This window comes from Cydia fagiglandana, chromosome 1 (assembly GCF_963556715.1).
Source record: "Cydia fagiglandana chromosome 1, ilCydFagi1.1, whole genome shotgun sequence".
Taxonomy (NCBI): domain Eukaryota; kingdom Metazoa; phylum Arthropoda; class Insecta; order Lepidoptera; family Tortricidae; genus Cydia; species Cydia fagiglandana.
In genome coordinates, this window is record NC_085932.1 from 22,764,062 (window position 1) to 22,779,928 (window position 15,867).

The window sequence follows — 15,867 nt, forward strand, 5'->3', positions numbered from 1 at the left end:
AATTAACAGAAAATAAATTAGGTATTATAAAATCTTTTATTAATAACTCACATTCGCAATACATTTTTCACTTTCTAGACCAGTTATTGACACCAGCTCACCACACTTAAACTATAGTTATTTTCTTATTTAATTAGTCTTGCTTGACATATCTAGATTCAATGTACAGGACTATCAAGTATTAGTTGATTCTTTAAGTATCTAAAGAGAAAACGTAACTTTGCCCTCTGTCCATGTTCTTTGTTATTACAAAAAAGTTAAAGCCTAAATCAATGTTTTAGTGTGAACAGAATACCTGCTTCAATTTTCGTACTGTACAGTACTGGCGATCAAAGAGGAGTGCCCTCACAGTAGACCCCAGATGCGCTGGGACGACATCAAAGGGACTGCGGGGAAAAAGTGGCTCCATGTCGCACAGAAACGTGACGAGTGGCGTAAATTGAAACCCGAAGCGTAGAAAAGGGCTATAGAGAGAGAGAGAGTACTGTACATTAAACAAGATATCTAATTCCCTAGTACTTCTTGATAGTTTTCCGTATGAGAGCCATGCGCTGTTTGTGTGCCTCGGTGACGGCGGCGCGCTTGTACGGCCGGAGCTCGTCGTTGCCGAACCCTGGAATCCACATGTTCCATTGTCGCTCTGGAATGTTCAATAACATCATTGATACGTATAATCGTAAATATAGGTACATAAATTGTGATTTTGTTATCATTGTTTGTTGCTACGAACATGCTAGGGGAGTTTATTTTCTGAACAGATTGTTAGATTTATGCTCTGTTAGTATTCAATGGTTTTGTATGAATTACATAAAAACAGTGTACTGCATAAATTAAAATGTGAGAATTTAAATGTCGAAAATATATTATTCTCACTAAATGTGACAGTAGATTTATGGTAGAAAATAAAAATAAGGTACCAATTCATATTCATTTGGCTAGTAAATTTTGTTGACATTACAAAATGAAAATAATGCCTCAGCAGTTTACATTCTTATTTGAATATATTATATGACAGTGTAAGTGTAAATTTTATGCAAAACTGTAATTAATAAGTAAATAAGGTTGTCTCACCTAAATGTAACTGCACATCCCTCAATTCCACCGTGGGGGCATGTCTGTGTTTTGCGAGTGCACACGCAGCGTTCAGAGACGTGTCAATGAAGTCATCGGCCAGCTGCAGCAGCATCTCCTCAACCTCCTCGTCTAGTTGCACTGTGGGATCCACTTCTCTCACCAACTCCTGAAGTCTGGGTCTGCTGAGAAGCTGTCACAGTGTTTGTTATTAATTTCAATTCCTGTTGGTAGATAACCAATGCTTAATAGCCATCCTATAGACAAGGCTCAGAACTGGTTTTTTCTTCATACAATAAATACCCAATACATTCTTTTTCTTTCTTTGTTTTATTATTTAATTTTTAATGGAACAATCTAATAATACAAAATTGTTATCTAAATACATGATTCAGTCCTATGTAAAGAACATAAAATAATTAATAATATTGGGTATATTTCGGGGTTTTGAAAAATTCCGTTCCGAGCCTTGCTAATAGATATTATAAACATATAAAAACAGATTTACATGTGTTAAACTCCATTTACTTAATGTATATGACCATGTTAGCTTAAAAACATTTCCAATGGAGACGAGTTTATGCTTTAAGCCTTGTGCTGAGTTTACACTTATATTTGTATACTTTTTAATATAATTTGATGATTTCATGGGAAACACATAGTAAATACTATATATTTTAAAATTACAGTAAGTACTCAGTTAATAATATAATGACCACGTAACTACAGAGTGATAAAAAGCATAAAATAAGTTCTCACCTGCGTAGTTTGATCACCACTCGTATTCACTTTGGCGCCAATTGACGACTGGCTACTCATAGGACTATGTTGCGACGGTGAGCTCTGAATGGAGCTCGACTGTAGCTGCGGACTCTGCATCGGGTTATTCGCGTATTGGATAGCACTAGAAGGATTCATGGACCCAATCGAGGGCATATTACCTCCTGGGTTCATGTTGTTTGACATAATTCAGTCAAAGAAGAATTAAAGTTTTGTTTGAACCACAAAACTGTATGTAACAACTAATATCACATTTCAAAAGGAAATGTAACATAAACTAAACAGTTTTTATTATAACTGTTGTCTTAAGCAAAGCAAAATCAAGCAGACGAGAAGCGTCTCCAACTCCAATGTCGTGACATGTGTCACTTTGACAATAGCAACGTTTTTATTCGCGCTATTTGAGTATGACTTGTAAAAATCGTGTTTGTTGTAATCCTTGTAAAATTATTTTGGCCCGTGCAGCGATGTTAATATAAGTAATAACTTTTTTTTTTATTTATTTAGAACACAAACAGTCACATAATACAAATGGATTTTTAGTACAATGTAGTGTACGTAACATACTTAAGAAACAGACCTGTGGCCTATTTTATAAAGCTACAAGTTACAATTTACAAGCGGAAGTCTCTTTCTAACCCTGTGTTAGAACGAGACTTCCGCTTGTAAATTGTAACTTGTAGCTTTATAAAATAGGCCACTGGAGGTTCATTAATGAGTAGGTATATAATGTTAACATACATAATAACCGCAGAAAGAAAAAATAAAATTGTAATTATGAGCCATATCTACTTAAACTGTATTTACCAGTCTTCCAAACAAAATCAATATTGTTTTAGATTATAGTAGGGTAGGTAAGTAGAAAATTGGAACTTTACTGGAGCAAGTAATAAAGGTGATATTACGCAAAACTATGCGTAGGGAGCGCCACTAGCATAACACGCAATTTTGTTATATGCCTCTCTATCACTCTTGCGATATCATTCGAGCGATTGAGGCAGATTACGATAAATATCTATTTTCGAGGTAGGCCTTTGGAAACATACCGTTTTGATGCATCATAGTGAAAATTTCTCAAAAAAACTTTAGGCTAGGTTTAAGCATAGTATGTATAAGTTACTCTATGGTTTACAATATGAGCTAGTGCTGCTCTCTGACGGCAGAACAATGCAGTAATGCGCCTGTTAGCCTACGTGCACCACGCGTACGAAAAAAATAAGTTTTTGGCAATAATTTAATTCTTGATACAAGCTGTGCTGATTGTAGTTACTTTTCTTTCCACAGCCAACTAATACTCATCGAGAGAATTCTAACAACCCCTAACACGATTAGTTTGCATCGTTTTATAACAGAGTTTCTGTGGCCACCTTCTGTCTCCATCATCAGATCAACACGATGGTACCATAATATTGCATTATCACCCGACTTACATATGTATGCAAATTTTCAGCTTCATCAATGGATGAATTGTTTGTAGTACGATGATCACACAGTTGCAAACTATTACAAAAACAATTAAGTTATACAAAAAGTCAATAAATAAAGCAGAAATAATAAATGGATAACACAATGAATTGTATACATCTTTATTTAGTCTACTTCATCTATCAACGACGATGTATCAGAGAAATCGTCGTAATCGTCTTCAATAAACTTGTCGGCGCTTATTTTATTCTTCCTTAATTCATCCCAAAACTCTTTGATCGCACTTCTGAGATCCCAGCTATGGATTTTGAGACGTCTGAAAACGAAATAACGATTAAAAAAATCTATACGTTGCAAAAATTTAACCAATACAGCTTGGCAAAAAAGAGTATAAATAAAAAGTGGCAACACTGTAGTGTCGTCCCTTTCAAATCAATATGTATAAGAGAACGGGACGATGCTACAGTGTTGCCACTTTTTAATTTCTACTCTTTTTTGCCAGGCTGTACAATGCTATGTAGTTTGGCACTGGAAGATAAAATAATAAATGTTTGTAAATTCTATTGAAATAAATTAATTGCAAAACTATTGAGTTTTGTTCAGTTGTGCTACATTAGTTTATATTTAACTTTAATGTATATGTATTATAAAAACCTGCATTAGTAATTATACTACAAGCGCCACCTTGTGACGAGTAGCGCGAAACCAATCTTTTTATTTATCATTTTTAACTGTCCGAGGGAGGTCCGAGAACGAAAAATAATAAATGTTTGTAAATTTTATTGAAATAAATTCATTGCAAAACTATAGAGTTTGGTTCAGTTGTGTTACATTAGTTTATATTTAACTTTAATGTATATGTATTATAAAAACCTGCATTAGTAATTATACTACTAGCGCCACCTTGTGACGAGTAGCGCGAAACCAAATTTTTTATTTATCATTTTTAACTGTCCGAGAGAGGTCCGAGGAGACTTATTTAATTATTATTCTGTACTTTGGCTTAATTTAAAATTGGGAAATCATATACCTATTATACCTAATCAGCCCGCCATAGATTGAAATAAACTTGAAATACATACAATTCTACTTCCGTCCTTTTCAATTGCGTGACGTGTGTGAATGCTCTGGAAATTGCTTCTCTTTCCTCGGACTCCGGGTTTATAAGGGCCAGGGAGTTCATGTTTCTTATTGGAGTCTGCAAAATAAATTATGGAGGTTAAATTTTAATTTTTTAACCCAAGACATGCATCGTCGTGCTCGTCGGCGATGGCGGGATAACTTCGACTCCTTTTTGAGAGACTGGCCAGATGCAGCTCAAAATCGGGAAGAATGGAAGAAGAGGGGGGAGGCCTTTGCCCAGCAGTGGGACACAATGGGCTCGTAATAATATAAGACATGCATACAAAATAGTTATACAGTTCTTTTTTAGCATTAGAAAAAGAATTACGCGATCTTGACGTGTCTTAACGCTTTTCAACCATCAGTAACTATTACTTATGAAAGAAAAAGAATGTAAATAATCGTATATGTTATATGTTTCATAAGTGTTACATATTTACCGTGACTTTTCATAAGTTTTTTTTTTTTAAACTCACGTCAAGACTGTTTACCTTTTTCCTAATGCTAAAAAAAACGATCTATAGAGTGAGACCACACTAAGTTTTCATGCCAAGTGCAGTGCTATGGAATCAACTATGGAGCATAAAGGGAAAAGGGATGTATGCATTCTTACTGTCAAGTGTGTAAGTTAGCGTGGTCAAAGTCTCTTCTTCTTCCTCGCGTTATCCCGGCATTTCGCCACGGCTCATGAGAGCCTGGGGTCCGCTTGTCAACTAATCCCATGATTTGACGTAGGCAACTAGTTTTTACGAAAGCGACTGCCATCTGACCTTCCAACCCAGAGGGTAAATTAGGCCTTATTGGGACTAGTCCGGTTTCCTCACGATGTTTTCCTTCACCGAAAAGCGACTGGTAAATATCAAATGATATTTCGTACATAAGTTCCGAAAAACTCATTGGTACGAGCCGGGGTTTGAACCCGCGACCTCCAGATTGCAAGTCGCACGCTCTCACCGCTAAGCCACCAGCGCTTCAGCGTGGTCAGTCTATGGCAAAATAAAGCAAGAAAACTACCTTAAAACTGCTGTCAATCTGTTCCTTAGTGGCGAAGGAAATAGAGAACATCTCGTTGTTGATGTGGTACACGGAGTTGGAGTTAATGTTGTAGATGTTGAACACGAACGTGCGCCGGAAACGGAAGTAGCGGTCCGGCTGCCCCGGGTCGAACGACTTCTCGCGGTATGTCCCGTCCACTACCAGGATCATGCATTTTTTCTAAAAGCAGTCACAGAATAAATACTAGTACTAGGTGCAGAGGACTCACTCTCTAAAAAAAACCGGTCAAGTGCGAGTCAGACTCGCGTTTCTAGGGTTCCGCACATAAGTCCGACTCACGCTTGACTGCACATTTCTTATAGGTTTTCCTGTCATCTATAGGTAAAGAACTATTTTGTGTAATATTTTTTTCAAAATTTTAGACCCAGTAGTTTCGGAGATAAAGGGGGGAATGGTCATTTTTTGGCTATTTTCTGAAATAACTTCGGACCTATGTATTTTAAAACTATAAAAAAAAAACATGTCCATATTTGGGTCACTAATTTACATACGAGTATGTGTACCAAATTTCAACTTAATTGGTCCAGTAGTTTCCGAGAAAATAGGCTGTGACAGATGGACAGACAGACACACGCAGAAGTGATCCTATAAGGGTTCCGTTTTTTCCTTTTGAGGTACGGAACCCTAAAAACGCGTCTATTACGATCAGGACAGCTATGGCCGCTAGGTGGCGACAGCGCCACGCGCGGCTTATGGCTAGCCACCAAAATTGCTGTGGAACGGATGTACTTTTAGCTACCTGTAACAAAGGGACGAAATCGCGGAGTGAGCCACGTCTGAATCAGTTCAAATGTTCATCTAAAAACACAGCATCAGTTGACAAGAGGCAAAGTAAAAGACCCCTGTTCAGGACGCCGTGAGTTCAGACACGGATTCTACCTACTACTATTATATACTATTCTACAAAAATCTGGACCACATCTGAGAATCATTTATCATTGTTTTCAAAATCTTATTTAATACCAACATTACTCCATAGTATGGAGTAAGAGACATTACTCCATAGTATGAAGTAATGTATGGATGTTGCACTCCATCCATAGTCCCCGTACAAATTCTCTAAGCATATCATACTCACATCATGTCTCAGCACGTCCACGGAAAAGGTAGTCGGGTCGTGTTCTGACTTAGGCAGCGCGGAGAGCGCATGGACGCACGCGTCAATGTTCCGGTACATCTTATTGTTGGATTTGGCCGCCACATAATTGCGCTTCATTGGGTGGAGCGCGTTGCGGCTGTATATGGCGTAGGCTGATGGAAGAGCGGCATCTTCCGCGTCTGAAACAAATATGTTTAACAGAGTTTCTAGAAACTTCCTAACAACTGATTGTCTCCTATGCTGTTTCGTCGTACGCTTTTTTTTTTGTTATGTTGTTATGCTGACAAGTGTGCGATATAGTATGCAGAACTATGTTGCCGTGCCCTAACAGGGCGTCAAGTGAAAAGCTTATATTTAAGAACAAATGTACCTACTATGTGATATGAAATTAACGATTTCAATTTCATGTTACATTGTAGGACGAGTTGCGCAATGGGAAAAATGTTAATAGCTAAAAATAAATAATAATTGATAATCTTATAATATAAGACATATTTACCAGTAAATGATGTGTTTATGGTAAGAGCAACTTTGGCATCATAGAAGTTATTGATTTTCTTTCGATTTGAATCATAGTGCGCAAAGTATAAGGTGAGAAACTTCTCAACAAGCATCTTGGTTTTCTTGTCAGGCGTATCTAGGAAGTTTTTGAAGAATGGAAGCATTACGCCGTGTTGGTTTAGGGTTATACCATCCTGTAAATAAAATAAAATAATATATTTGTTATTGTTTAATTTAATTAATTGACATGATTTAGTTAAAATTAAATTTCAAATAGACATCCCTGCTGTGATAGTTTGCCTTACAAAGTTATGTTATATTAGTGTGATTTAAAAAAGGGGCTCAACTCAGCATAATGGTGCAATAAATTTACTGCAGTGCTGGTTTTCAGTCAGACCTCAGTACTAAAAATAAGTCTTCCAATTATTATACCGAACATTCTCCTCACGTGTGAAAGTCAACACCGACATTAGCAAATTCACCCTGTGCAAAATTGCAGGGAGTAAGCCAGAAAAAAAAAAGTCTTCCAAGTACTATTAATATTTTAGAAAGGCATATTAAATAAATAATAAAAATAATAACTTACCAGTTCTGTTAGTCTCGGGAACCTCATGACAATGTTTTTCACATATGTTGAGGGGTCTAGGTTCTCACAAAGCGGGTTGCCCTCAATCCAGAGTTTCTCTATTTTACTACTGATTCTTTGTAGTTCTGATAAGGCTGGTATCTGAAGAGTATGTTACATAATAATTAGTAGCCTTTCATATGTGAATGTGTTACTTCAAACCTTGCTATATAACCTTAACCTTACTTGCTTGCCTTGTGTATATGGAGCAAAATTAATTGTTCTTAATAAAGTCCAAAAATATGATGCAAAAATGTGGTCAGGATTCTAATTAAACACAAAGTAAAGGTGCATTAAATCTTACAAGTACCTCCATAAAAAGATCACACTGACTTTGTTGTTTTAGCAATGCAAATAAAATGTGTTGAATTTAGGATACTTGCTGACAATGGGTAACTTTAAGGAGTTGAATAAAGCCAAAAGTTAATGTAAATTCTTTTCTCCAAAATGCCTACACCTAATGTAGATAAGTGCACCTTTTATGAAGCATACTGTATGTGGCAATCAAAATGTAAAAGTAATGAAACTGTTACATATGCCAATGACTAATTATATTATGATAAATAGAATTAATGCTAATGAAATTCTGGCAAACAGTACTAACCTCATTATGACTTAAATTAATGGCAGTTAAGTCTCCTTTAATGAAGAAGTTCAATAGATCCACTGGTATTGTACTGTGAAATAAGCAATAAAATAAATTAGTACACATACTTAATATGCATGTATTTTGTTCTTACTTCAATTAATATGATTTTAATCATACTCCTTTGAAGAAATATCTTTCTTTAATATTATAACTGCAATCATTTAACATGTTCTTTCAATGACTTTCTAATCTTTTTAACTCCCAAACTTTCAAACATTACACTATAGTCCGTTTTTTTTAGCATTAGAAAGAACTTAAGCGTGTGGTTCAAAACCCAGCACTTTTAGCGGCAATAATTTGAAGTAAATTATATGTATTGACCATGTTACATTAGATAATTCAATAATTATTAACAATTAAAGAGCCTGATAAAAACTGCACGCTTGCTTCTGTGGAGTTCTTTCTAATGCTAAAAAAAACGAACTATAAGTTTAAGCAAATATACAGCTTACCTTAGGTTGTTATTACTTAAATTCAATGACTTTGTGTCTCTCCCCATGCGAATCATCAGGATTTTGTACTGTGATAACATGGACAGCTTATAGAAGTGTATTCTCTTTTCTACAAATTCTGAAAAATCCAAGCAAACAAAAATTAAAATCTGAGAATCAAACAAATGTAAGCAAATTTGTGGATTAAGTGTTTAAAAATCACACAAGGGTTTAGTAGTTAAGATTTGTTAAAGCTATGGAAATATTTTGCCAAGCAAAAGGAACTACTGTATATTATGGCTCCTCTACCCGATGGGCCAGTGCCGGCCACTCCAAGGGATACAGGCATGCGGTAGAATGAGATAGCAATATCACTTGCTCCCTCTAACGCATAAATGCGTCCCTTGGTGTGGCCAGCGTTGGCCCGTCGTGTAGAAGAGCCATTAGTAAAAAAATGACCTGGATCTTTATCAAAACTTGACAAGTCAAGTTCACACTTGTCGCTCAGCCTGTTGCTGACCACTCCGGCGACCACGTCGTCCACCGTCACTCTGTTATCGAAGCAGTCAGCGGAACTCTTGTCGTTGAACAGCAAGTCCAAGTTGAACATGTTGCGTTGGTATGGGAACATGAAATCATGTTTCAATACTTTCATTACAAAGTTGAGGCTGCTTGTATAAAATGTGGTTATCTCTCCTTGAGATGTGCAGTTCACGGGGGTGAAAGGCGATTGAAAGTAGTCCATCAGAGTTTCAAAAAGCTCGATGTGACTACCCGGCCAGTTATGAACCTGAAAGATTAAGTAAAAATCTAAAACCTTAGCTTCCGATAATTGTACAATAATCTAATGTTACAAACCATAACAGATAAAGTCGTTGATGAAATTTACCATAATTTTATGAAAAGAATGCTTAGCGGCTTCATCTTCGGTAACTATACAATTTTCAATATATGACACAACAACCGAAGAAGCAGTATTCCTATTTAGTAAATACTTTTTGTAGTTTTCTAACTGAAACCTCTTGGCACTCATTATTCTCTAACTTAATTAAATAACAATAATATCAAGTTATTAGCCAAAATTCCGGTAAAATATTGATGTTATTGACAATACAATGTCGACAATCAAATCAATGACAAAATTGACATTAGGTCAGTCACTTTTGTTTTCAGACCGTTCGAGGTTAAACAAAAAAAGCTGCGACCGTGAAAAAGTTCTAAAAATTATATAAAAAATTAATTAAAACCTTATTTTCAACACCGAACCTTGACATAATAATGTCACATAAAATTATTTATTAGGTTTTTTCCCTTTTATATCGGTTTTAATGAACTTTAGGTAAAATATACAAATCGGAACTTGAAAGTTGACTCAAACAAACTTAAACCCTCGCTATAGCTACACGTCAGAATGTCAATCTGAAACTGAAATGAAATCAATTTCTATTGCTCGGCTCGGCATCAAAAAAGCTTTATAAATTGAAGTTCCTGTGTTTGAATCCAAATTTTAATACAGATTTATTTCATATTTGATTAAATTAAGAAGCGCAATGAGTAGTACTGTGGCAATTTTATGCAAAGTTATGCTGTTTGTTTTAGTATTGATGAGTATAATTTCTCATGTAGTTATTGCAAGCACTGCTCCTAAAAAATTGCAAATTGGGGTGAAAAAGAGACCTTCAGAGTGCCCCATTAAAAGCAGGAAAGGTGATCTACTGCACATGCACTACACGGTGAGTTTTTCATACATAGCATATGATATTACTCTAATTGTATTCTGTATACCTAATGAATATTCTCTGAATGTTCCATGTGTACTAATAGGGATGTTGTTTAATTACAGGGCACTTTAGATGATGGAACTGAATTCGACAGCTCAATTCCTAGGGGCAATCCTCTAACCTTCACATTGGGATCCGGTCAGGTCATTAAAGGTTGGGATCAGGGCCTCATGGGCATGTGTGAGGGAGAACAGCGAAAGTTGGTCATTCCCCCTGAGCTGGCATATGGAGAAGCCGGAGCACCACCTAAAATACCGAAGTCTGCAACACTCACATTCCATGTTGATCTCGTAAAGATTGAAAGAAAAGATGAATTGTAAATGCAATCTCTGTCTGTGTTACATTCTTTTAAGTGAGATATCATTTATTTGTACCGTTTAAGTGTATTTATTTTCTTTGTGTGTAGATGTGAACAATGATATAGGTGCAATAGGTACCTAAATGTAATTAGTACTTTATTACAATTTTATTGTGAGCATTTTTTACTGATTAATAAACATTGCTTTATATAATGAAATTTACTATAAACAACATACCTAAACCATATCACTCATATAATAGTTCTTATCTCACACATGCTGTTATGTTATTAGCATGTATAGCAACTGAAGTACATTTATGTACTGATGCTAGGATGGCATAGTGAAAATTACAATAAACTTTATTGCACGTTAGTTACCAATGAAACAATAGGTACACCCAGTGGTCCTAATCTTAAGAGCGTCAGTTTCACTCGTACGGCTGCAAGTTCACTATAACAAATAAAACAGTAGTAGTCCCGTATAGATCATGGTTTCGTAGTCTCCACAGGCACAGGGGACAATTTTGCGATTTTTAAAATTACCGCATTTAATTTGAATGCTCCTGAAAATTGTTCGGTTCAGGTGCATTCATGCATTGGTGCAGGGTACAAGTATTAATTTGAATTACGTATTATTTATCAGGTTAATTTTTATAGTACATACACTGGTGCATGTTTAAGTACAATTTTGAATAATATTATTTAGGATTATATTATTTCGAGTTCTTAATAACTCAAGCTAAAATTGAGTGAATACTATATAAGATATTTGAACGGCTTCAGCCTGTTTGTCATTATCAAATTAAACCTTATCTTAACGGAAGAAAGATCAAATTGAAATACTAGATGTTATAACGTCAATAAATTGAATGACAGTTGATCGTGGCGCATTGTGGTTCGTATTCTATCTTCATCCCACTCACTCTCACCGGTTCCATTTAATTTTCTCTTTCATTTATTTTCATTCACTTGGGTGAGTGCTGACGAGTGTTTGTTGATAAAACGTGCAATTTTTATGTTTGAAATCACCGCGGTTATCGATTGATTAGTGTAATTAGATATAGGAAGTGCACCGGGTGAATAGAAGTGATAAAATGGTCAAGATAATATTCTTGCACCCGGACCTGGGTATCGGTGGAGCTGAGCGGTTGGTCGTGGATGCTGCACTGGCTTTTAGGAATAAAGGACACCAAGTCTCTTTTTACACAAACCATTACGATCCTACGCATTGCTTCTCAGAAACGAGAGATGGGAGCTTTCCTGTGACGGTGGTCGGGGATTGGATTCCACGTTCTATTTTTGGTCGTTTTAAGGCGGCATGTGCTTACGTGCGGATGATATACGCGGCAGTTTATTTAGCCTGGTACGTGATACCAGTTGAAGAACCCACCCTAATTTTCTGTGATTTGATATCTATATGCATTCCATTCTTGAAAATGGCGAGAGGGCCTTTCAGAGTAGTATTCTATTGTCATCATCCTGATAAACTGTTGTCTGAAGAAGGAGGGTTATTAAAGAAACTTTACAGGGCTCCATTGAATTGGCTTGAAGAGTTGACAACTTCCAAGGCCGATCAGGTTTTAGTGAATAGCAAATACACTGCTAGAGTGTACAAAGATGCATTCAAGAATATAAAAGAATTGCCAGATATTTGCTATCCATCAATCAACACAGAGTTCTTTAGAACAACCTCCCCCATGCCTTTGAAAGAGGTAGTTCCTCTTGGCACTGACAAATACATTTTCCTCTCCATAAATAGATATGAGAGAAAAAAGAACCTTCAATTAGCTTTAAGAGCATTTGAGAATTTAAAACATATAGTTCCTGAACCAGATTGGAGCAGAGCACACTTAATAATGGCTGGAGGCTTTGACCCAATTAACCTAGAAAATATGGAACACTACATTGAATTGACAGATTTGGCAGCAGAGCTTGATATTGAAGATAAAGTGACATTTTTAAAATCACCTAAAGACATTGAAAAGGTGTCTCTACTGTATCATTGTCAGGCTCTTGTATACACTCCGTCAAATGAGCACTTTGGTATTGTGCCTTTAGAAGCAATGTACTTCTGCAAGCCTGTCATTGCTGTCAACAGCGGAGGTCCCACAGAGACTGTTGTGAATGATGTCACTGGCTTCCTGTGTGAGCCTACCAGTGAGTCAGTTGCACAAGCCATGAGCACATTGATGCTGACTCCCGACCTTGGAGAGAGGCTGGGAGAAGCGGGCAGAAAGAGATTTGAAACAAAGTTTTCCTTTGATGCATTTACTGATCAATTGGATGGTATCCTCACCAGAGAAAGGCAGATTATTTCTGAGGCCAGGGCTGTTGATTATGAACAGAAGAAACGTAAATAACAGTCTGCCAACACTCATACAGTATGTGATCTTGTATGAGTGTTCTATTACCAAAGAACTTAATGTATCAAAAAAAAACTTTACCTAAAGTGTCATTCTATGGAACTTGGTCACTATGTAAACAAACTGCCGTATTGAAATTGTCTCTGTATATATTATATATGTATTATGTATTTACCTTTTGTTTACATAGTTAGCAAGATCCATAGAATGACACAGTAAAATTTTGCTTTTCATTTGTGTTAAATATTTTGTTTCATTATATTTGGTGTAAAACTTTGATCTTAAACTTGTTTGGGTGTTAATGATACTTACAGTTTTGCTTTTTATGTATGTGTTGATTTAATAATAATTATAGTTGTTAGCTAAAGTAGCTTCCTTCAATTAGCCAAAATGTTCTAATAATAAATGTATGATTAAATTCTGTACAATGCTAGTTGTATGAAATAGGAAATGAGGTAAATAATTAATGTTGTATCATTATTTAGATCCATAAATCTTGTTTTATAGTAATTATAAAACTTATTCTGCAATGCAAATGCATCAATGTAGCTTGACCACTTTTAGTAACAAGAAATAAATAACTTTGTGTCCTGAAACTCTTGTGTGCTCTGGGTAAAGCACTGTTCATATTTTTTTATCTACTTACTGAACAGCATTTAGCACAAAAGTTGCATTTTTGATGAACATTAGCAAGTGAAAGAAGGGCAATAATCAATTTCTCATTTTTTAATGTCTCTAAAAATTCTAAAATCAATATGTTGTTGTAAATATTGTAATATATGTTTAAGCAGTTCATGATTGTTTCTTTTTATACATTGTGGTTTTTTAAACTATTAGAGTCAGACCTAGAAAAATCTGCGGCGTTTTTGATAGCCCACGCAGAGCAAATGTTATTGAAACGTCATAATTTGATAGAAGTTTGACATTAAAAATAACAGTGCTACTGCGTGGGCTATCAAAATCGCTGCAGACTTTTCTTGGTATAACTATACTTATCCTACAGATTGAAACTATAACCACCATTCATTTTCTGCGTAATGACTTTATAGGTCATACTGAACAACTTTTCTCCACAGATTGAATGATTTCTCCATAGAAATCAGCGGCATCAAATCAGCCAGAATGTATGAACCAGCTAAATATTTTTCGCGATTTCGGCATTGGTCCCATAATAAGTTGTTCAGTATGACCTATATTGACCTGACCTGTATATTGACAGCTTTGGTAAATTATAATGTAGACTATGTGTGTATGGTATGTATGTGTGTAGATTCTAAATACATCTTTTTAATATTCGCGTGAGGGGTGCCTAAATTAACAAATGTAATAAAACGATTTTAGTTAAACAACAATCAAAATAATTTATTTTACATAAAACTTCACTCAATAATTGTTTTGTCTATGGTATTATACACTTTTTCCACGCGCTCCTCTGGTAAGGGGTCTATGATTTCAAATTGGAGGTCATACTGCTGGTCCAAGCCCATATAAGAATCGCTCATAAGATACACAGTGTAGATGATGCGACCTGCAACACAGAATTACAATAGTTATTTACGATACAAATTCAGTCGTGTTTTAAAATTCACCACTTGTTGCGAATTACCTATTCGCACGTGTATTATACAACGTTATACAGTACATATATGTCCCTTTAAATTTACGACGTAGTTACGTAATGTGCTTATTAAAGCACAGGGTGTCGGAATGGAGCCCGAGAAGTACTGTAATTCTTTGGCGTGGTTTCTACAATTTTTTAGCCGTTTAAGCCCGTAATGTCTAATCGGATACCCTCCATAAAAGTAAGCTTGCTCAGTCAGGAGATGGATGACCATCCACTCTGTAATTGTGTTACTCGCCACTAATTTTACTGCAGGTACCTCTATAGTTCGGCGTGTAGAAGGTGATTTGCGCATTGCCCCTGGCCGGTACCCGCTTGAGCGCGTGCAGTTCACCGTGCTCGATGGTGCCGAGTGTCAGGAACCAGCCTTCGTTCTTGCCGCGCGGGAAGCGCGGACACAGCACGTTGTTGGGGTTGCCGCCGCGGCGTTGCATCTCCACCATTAGCGTGTATTCCTGATGATGAAATTAGGCAGAAAGTGAGAAAAGTTACAAGTACCTTTTGGGACTATTCGCCTGATCAGATTCAAGTCAGTTACGTATTGTACCTGTTCAGCGTGTAGCGGTATCCAGTGGTCCCTGGCTGGTGGCTGCCTCAAGAATTTGTCTTGCTCACCGTCTGCATCGAACCATAACCCGCGCACCGCTAGTTTTAGGTCCAGGGTCGGGAGATCACATATTGCCTAAAAAAGGTAAAAATCAAAATGATTATTCTACAACTAGGCGACAAAAGAATTTTTAAAAGTGCCATTTTTTACAACTAATATGACAATTGATTTATAATATAAAATATCTGAATCTCAATCAAATATGATTCCCTCTTATTTCTGCCACAGGCGGTTCAAAGTTAACGAAAGCGTATCTGAACCTTAAACTTTCTGAAAGACTTTGCCAACTCTTTATACAAACAGATACAACGAATTTTGACGACCTTTCGCATGTTACTCGGTTTCCTGTACTGGTTTCATGTAGAGGTAGGCACATTACATGGAATAGAAACCATCATAAATTACCCGGGAGCTAGTTTAGAGTAAACGTAATGA

General features: G+C 36.2%; 5 protein-coding genes across 5 annotated transcripts in view; 2 read left to right on the forward strand and 3 right to left on the reverse strand.

The window, feature by feature from the left end:
• Window positions 1–17: 17 nt before the first annotated feature.
• Window positions 18–2,194, reverse strand: LOC134671223 (transcription initiation factor TFIID subunit 12). Its single transcript, XM_063529023.1, has 3 exons — window positions 1,831–2,194; window positions 1,072–1,264; window positions 18–640 (listed from the first exon to the last, which is right to left on the reverse strand). Exons 1-3 carry the CDS (start codon window positions 2,035–2,037, stop codon window positions 513–515), a joined length of 528 nt encoding a protein of 175 aa, XP_063385093.1. The 5' UTR covers window positions 2,038–2,194; the 3' UTR covers window positions 18–512.
• A 1,227-nt stretch (window positions 2,195–3,421) lies between these two features.
• On the reverse strand, window positions 3,422–9,873 carry LOC134666472 (nuclear RNA export factor 2-like). Its single transcript, XM_063523649.1, has 10 exons — window positions 9,649–9,873; window positions 9,219–9,549; window positions 8,781–8,898; window positions 8,284–8,356; window positions 7,641–7,781; window positions 7,053–7,248; window positions 6,533–6,732; window positions 5,413–5,613; window positions 4,359–4,474; window positions 3,422–3,592 (listed from the first exon to the last, which is right to left on the reverse strand). Exons 1-10 carry the CDS (start codon window positions 9,790–9,792, stop codon window positions 3,442–3,444), a joined length of 1,671 nt encoding a protein of 556 aa, XP_063379719.1. The 5' UTR covers window positions 9,793–9,873; the 3' UTR covers window positions 3,422–3,441.
• A 294-nt stretch (window positions 9,874–10,167) lies between these two features.
• LOC134666490 (peptidyl-prolyl cis-trans isomerase FKBP2) lies at window positions 10,168–11,031 on the forward strand. Its single transcript, XM_063523672.1, has 2 exons — window positions 10,168–10,492; window positions 10,603–11,031. Exons 1-2 carry the CDS (start codon window positions 10,310–10,312, stop codon window positions 10,858–10,860), a joined length of 441 nt encoding a protein of 146 aa, XP_063379742.1. The 5' UTR covers window positions 10,168–10,309; the 3' UTR covers window positions 10,861–11,031.
• A 765-nt stretch (window positions 11,032–11,796) lies between these two features.
• LOC134666481 (alpha-1,3/1,6-mannosyltransferase ALG2) lies at window positions 11,797–13,997 on the forward strand. The gene has a single exon (XM_063523662.1). It carries the CDS (start codon window positions 11,936–11,938, stop codon window positions 13,199–13,201), a length of 1,266 nt encoding a protein of 421 aa, XP_063379732.1. The 5' UTR covers window positions 11,797–11,935; the 3' UTR covers window positions 13,202–13,997.
• A 554-nt stretch (window positions 13,998–14,551) lies between these two features.
• The window catches only part of LOC134666500 (activating signal cointegrator 1 complex subunit 3), a 46,784-nt gene continuing 45,468 nt past the window's right edge, over window positions 14,552–15,867 (reverse strand). The window contains exons 37-39 of the mRNA XM_063523683.1: window positions 15,373–15,507; window positions 15,085–15,280; window positions 14,552–14,732 (exon numbers count right to left, since the gene is read on the reverse strand). Of these exons, the coding sequence (XP_063379753.1) occupies window positions 14,584–14,732; window positions 15,085–15,280; window positions 15,373–15,507 (480 nt within the window). The 3' untranslated portion in view covers window positions 14,552–14,583. The remainder of the gene's footprint in view (window positions 14,733–15,084; window positions 15,281–15,372; window positions 15,508–15,867) is intronic.

Bases quoted from the DNA above. Each gene is read 5' to 3' on its own strand.
- LOC134671223 (XM_063529023.1), bottom strand. From the start codon at position 2,037: ATGTCAAACAACATGAACCCAGGAGGTAATATGCCCTCGATTGGGTCC. The intron at 1,265-1,830 runs GTGAGAACTTAT...ACACTGTGACAG, and splicing joins GTGGTGATCAAACTACGCAG to CTTCTCAGCAGACCCAGACT. The intron at 641-1,071 runs GTGAGACAACCT...TGAACATTCCAG, and splicing joins GGATGTGCAGTTACATTTAG to AGCGACAATGGAACATGTGG.
- LOC134666472 (XM_063523649.1), bottom strand. From the start codon at position 9,792: ATGAGTGCCAAGAGGTTTCAGTTAGAAAACTACAAAAAGTATTTACTA. The intron at 7,249-7,640 runs GTAAGTTATTAT...TTTTATTTACAG, and splicing joins TCCCGAGACTAACAGAACTG to GATGGTATAACCCTAAACCA. The intron at 3,593-4,358 runs GTATGTATTTCA...TTTCGTTTTCAG, and splicing joins AAAAGGACGGAAGTAGAATT to ACGTCTCAAAATCCATAGCT.
- LOC134666490 (XM_063523672.1), top strand. From the start codon at position 10,310: ATGAGTAGTACTGTGGCAATTTTATGCAAAGTTATGCTGTTTGTTTTA. The intron at 10,493-10,602 runs GTGAGTTTTTCA...GTTTAATTACAG, and splicing joins TACTGCACATGCACTACACG to GGCACTTTAGATGATGGAAC.
- LOC134666481 (XM_063523662.1), top strand. From the start codon at position 11,936: ATGGTCAAGATAATATTCTTGCACCCGGACCTGGGTATCGGTGGAGCT.